The sequence below is a fragment of the Heterodontus francisci genome, chromosome 34 (assembly GCF_036365525.1).
Source record: "Heterodontus francisci isolate sHetFra1 chromosome 34, sHetFra1.hap1, whole genome shotgun sequence".
Classification (NCBI taxonomy): Eukaryota; Metazoa; Chordata; class Chondrichthyes; order Heterodontiformes; family Heterodontidae; genus Heterodontus; species Heterodontus francisci.
This window is the reverse complement of record NC_090404.1, coordinates 7,802,686-7,807,863: the sequence shown is the minus strand read 5'-3', so window position 1 is coordinate 7,807,863 and position 5,178 is coordinate 7,802,686. Positions and strand designations below refer to the sequence as shown.

At 44.7% G+C, this 5,178-nt stretch overlaps 1 gene segment (V, D, J or C); it reads left to right on the top strand.

The window, feature by feature from the left end:
• Positions 1-1,184: 1,184 nt before the first annotated feature.
• On the top strand, positions 1,185-4,942 carry LOC137348560 (T cell receptor alpha variable 40-like; the record flags this gene model as incomplete). The annotated part of the segment is given in 2 exon segments: positions 1,185-1,302; positions 4,629-4,942. Coding segments are annotated over 2 exon segments (432 nt in total), but the record flags the coding sequence as incomplete, so codon positions are not given.
• Between the last annotated feature and the right edge of the window lie 236 nt (positions 4,943-5,178).

Below are 5,178 nucleotides of genomic sequence, written 5' to 3'. Positions count from 1 at the left end.
GGTGTTGACCCCATCTGGAACATCAACGTTTTAACGTGGACCTCGGGAAATCCCCAAAACATCCCAAACTCTTTCTCACTCTGATCCACAGTTGGTTTAAATGAGCGCAGATTGTCGAGACTCTGGCCTCCGCTCCCGTTGGTCACTGTGACTCAGGAAGCTCTGTACTTTTGAGCACGGGAGAGGGTGACAGAGCTCTCTTTCTCTCTCTCAGGCAGAATATTCCATTCCGGGCCGGGCAGTGTGAATGAGGTACCGGGAGAATTAACCCAACACTATACCGGTCCCTTTGATACCTGCAGCAGGCTAACTGATTCCGACAGTTAAATAGGGGATACAATATAATCCCAATGTTAATTTAGTAAATTTGAAAAGATAAGTCAAGGTTGTAGAGCTGAGTGCCGACCAGGATAAAATCCAGCAGTTTGAGTCAGGAAGGGACAGATGGTTTAATAACGGTAGTCGGACATGAAGACGAAGGCTAAATCTGGGGTTTTAACCCGTTGTGTGGTTCGGCTCTGATAGCAAATTCAACTCACTCTGTTTAATTTCCAGGCTCTTCCAGTGAGCCAGTGACACAGACCCCGGCAGCGGTGACCAGGAAGGAGTGTCAGTCTCTCACCATCACCTGTGTTTTTGACTCTGGTAATTCATGCCATTATTTCAAAAATGGACATTTCTTCAGACAAACCCAGACGGGGACGGAGCGGGAGCGGATCTCCGACGGAGGGCGATTTGTTGTGTCGGTGAATAAGGCAGAAAAGACATTTTCCCTGAAAATTGGAGATGTGAGAGTTGAAGACAGCGCCACCTATTACTGTAAAGCTGAGTACAGAAACAACACACAGTGATGGGCCTCGGATTCCCGCGGTACAAAAACTCTCGCTGTCGATTATCACAGAAACAAATGAAAAAGTGGAGTGAATCTGTCATTAAACCCCACAGTTCCACCTCCAACCGTCTGCTCGACAATCTAGTTTATAATGAGATTGGACTATTGCCGTTAACATCTTGAATTTTATAAATGCCCAGTGTGCGCGGATGACGATTTCTTTCCCTGGAACCGTGTCAGTGAATGCTGTTTCGAAATGACTGATCCCAGTTAATAGCCCCTGACACCAGATGATATCCTGATCTAACAGCTGGAACCGGAAGCCGCAGTCCTCGCGTTTAACTAATATCTCCACATCTCACCAAGTAACGGGGGATTTGATGCTGACTTGAAACACTGTGTTTACTGGGGTGGCAATTACGAGACTAGATACGTGGATGGATCCGGGACGGTGGTGACTATCACAGCCGGTAAGTGACTGCAAAACCCGCCGTGTTACAGACTGTCAGAGTAAATGTTCACCCTCAGTTTGTAATCGCGATCAATATCACCTCACTCCCTTAAAAATAAAACAGAGCAGTTCCCTAATGGAACGTTTTCAATGCAATTTGTGATTCGGACTAAATTGTGAACGGGGAATACGGTCCAGGTTTGAGTCTGGAGAGATGAGGTGAGATCCCCACAGAGAAGGCAGTCTGCGGGGTGTTGACCCCATCTGGAACATCAGCGGTTGAACGTGGACCTCGCAGAATCCCCAAAACATCCCAAACTCCTTCTCACTCTGATCCACAGTTGGTTTAAATGAGCGCAGCTAGTCGAGACTCCGGCCTCCGCTCCCGCTGTTCACTGTCACTGAGGAAGCTCTGCCTGTCCCTTTGAGCGCGGGCAGGGTGTCAGAGCTCTCTCTCTCTTCGGAAGAATATTCCATTCCAGGCCGGACAGTGTGAATGAGGTACCGGGAGAGTGAACCTAACCCGAAAGTGACCCCTTCGATACCTGCTGCGGCCTATCCAATACCGACAGTTAAATAAGGGATACAATCTAATCCCAATGTTAATTTAGTAAATTTGAAATGATAAGTCAAGCCTGTGGATCAGTTCCTTGACTTCGCATTCTCTGACCTTATTCTTTAGTCTATTATGGGATACCTTATCGAAGACCTTTTGAAAATCCAGATAAATTACATCAACTGCATTGCCATTGTTTACTCTCTCTGTTACCTCCTCAAAAATTCAATAATCCTGTTCAGTTTGATATGAAGAATATTTGTAAAAGGTGCGAGAGTTGAAAATATTGTCATTCAGAGGGATTTGGTGTAACATGAGCATGAATCACAGTCACAGAACGTTGAAATGCAGGTACAGCAAGCAATTAGGAAGGGGATTATTATGTTAGCCTTTATTGCAAGTCCCTTGGAGTATATGAGTGCAGAGGTCTTGCAGCAATTCTCCAGAGCGTTGCTGTGTCCCAACCTGGTGTAGTAATTGACTGAACATTTAAAGCCGTCTGGGTTAGACAGGCCCAAAGTTTCACAACTGTCTGAGTGATGACATGTCTACTGACCAAAGTCATAAATAAGTCACTCTTTGTCCTCGGACTTTGACTCTTAGTTCCAGGCTTTCCACATCGGCTGTGTGGCTGACTATTGCTCATCTCTCATGGTCATTATGTTCTTAATAACACCACAAAACCATTCAGTGGAAATGTGATCCCTCAGGCAGTGGTTGGAATGTGGAGCAGTTGAGGAGAAAAGAATCAGTGCATCCAAGGGGGAGCTCCCGTAACATTTGAGGGAGAAAAAAATAGAATGATATCATGTCAAGGTGACATGGAGCAGCGGGTATCGATGTTCGGCATGGACCATTTGGGCCGAATGGACTAGTTCTGTGCTATACATTCTGTGACATTCTAGGTCATAGGTATTCTTCATGTATGAGAGATAGGTTTGCAGAAATGGATCTGCATCCTTGGTTACTGTCAGTTGAAGTAACAGTGAGCAGTGAATAAGTGAGAGCGAGGAATTCGTGTTCTTATAAAAAGGGCACAGGGAATAGCCTAGGGAACGATTGCAGACTGGCAGAAAGTCCATTTAATACCAGCTAGAAATAATTAATCGAAAGGGTGAGACATACCAGACTTCATTGGCCAGGCGGGTGTCTGGAGATTCCGGTCTCAGGGCTGTTCAAACACAACCCAATACCCGGAAGTGAGATTCACTGGAGTGACGGGCTGCGATTAGATTCTGGACTTTCTCTCACTTTTGGATTTCTAATATACCTGAGAAAAGACATCAACAGCAATCCACACCTATCTGGAAAGATTGAACAGCCCCAGGCTCTTATATCCGGAAAAGAGAAGACAGCGAGGAGAACTGGTCGACATCATTAAAATGCAAAAATTGTTGGAAAGGATATAGGTGGAGATAATGCTTTCAATTATCAGTGAGTTCAGAACAAAGAGCCATAAATATAAGATAGTCACTGATCGAAAAATAAAGACATTAGGAAGAATTTATTTACATAGAGACAAGTCAGAACTTGGAACACCCTGGCAGAGAGGGGGAGTTGGAGAATATGCCATTGATGTACTTTAGGGGAGGCTTGAAAATACAGGAGGGAGAAAGGAATAAAGGGACAAAGAGGTCAGGACGGGAAGAGGTTATTAAAGCGGGAGGTGACTCCTGTGGAGTATAAAATCCCGCATAGACCAGTAGGGCCGAATGGCCAATTCCGGTTCTGCAGATTAATGATCATATTCAATTTTCATCGCTTTGAGAACAGGGTAGATACTCAGCCAGTGGCTGCAAGAACTGAAATTATCAGAGAGCCGGAAGAACCTGTTCCCAGTTAGTAACAGTTAAACCACTGCGGAAACTGCACAAACTGAAACCAACCGACAACTGAGAGACTTTGGGACAAGTTCCCATGATGGCAAAAAGCGAAACTAGTACAAAATGAGTGATCCAGACTTAGAAATAAAATGAAAGTACCCATATAAATCCGAGATTAAAGTGAAGTTGAACAAAACGGGCTCCGTAATGGGTATAAAATATATAATAAGAGCTTGAGGCAGACAGGAACTCCTTTGAAGCGTGAACCTGTAGTTAAACTCTGATCTTCAAAGCAAAGATGTTAAGCGTCACTTGGCTCAATCGTTCTCATGTATCTCACTGCATTATGTTGCATTTTCACTGCTCAGTTAAACACAACACAACGGCGCTACGCTCGGTCAAACATTTCTTTTTGGAAGGTGATTGTCTCCGTGAGGAGAATAGACTATTAAAACGTTTCCACTGTTTGTCTTTCACCAAGAAAAATAGAACCAGAAATGTAATAGTAATTATAGAATGATACAACACAGAATGAAATCATTCAGCCCATCTTGTCTGTGATCGAGCTGTTCAATTAGTCCCACTCTCCCTGCTCTTTCTTCACAGCCCAACCAATTCTTCCTTCTCCAGTATCTATCCAATTTCCTGTTGAAAGCTTTTATTGAATCTGCTTCCACCGCTTTTTCAGGCAGTGCATCCCAGATCAGAAATCTCACCACAGCTCCGAGCTGGTTCTTTTGCCAATTAAAGTGAAAAAACTTCAACCGGGCTTCAAATGAAGAACCGCCTTCCCAAGGGCAATTAGGGATGGGCAATAAATGTTATCCTGGCCAGCCACGCCCATATCCCCTGAAAGAAATAAACAAAGCAGCACTCCCGCGGAAGTCTGAGTTATGCCTGTGATTGATAGGTGTTTCAGCCTAAACAGCAACTAAAGACACAATAATATTCATTTTCATACTGCAGATCCCAGTTCCCTGGTGTCCCGGAGTCCGCCTCTACAAACCTCTGCTGTCGGTGACATCGTTACTGTAAGTTGCGAATATTCAGGGCTCTGTCAATACACAGTACACTGGTACCGTCAGTCCCCAGGGCAGGCTCCGAAATACCTGCTTCAGAGACACACTTCAGGAGATCAAAACAAGGAAAACGCAGCCGGGGGACGCATTTCTGCTTCTATCGATACTGCCGAGAAAATCAGCCGGTTAGAAATCTACAACCTCCAACTGAGCGACTCCGCTGTGTATTATTGTGCACTGAGTCGGCGCACAGCACAGTGATACAGAACACGGAGAGAGCTGTACAAAAACCTCAACGTGGTGGAGATTACAGATACACAGTGATACAGAACAGGGAGAGAGCTGTACAAAAACCTGAGCATGGTAGATATTACAGACACACAGTGATACAGAGCACGGAGAGAGATGTACAAAAACCTGAACATAGTGGGGATTACAGACACTTTAAGCGGGTGGATCATGAACAAAATATATATTCGACAACTCGAGCACAACTC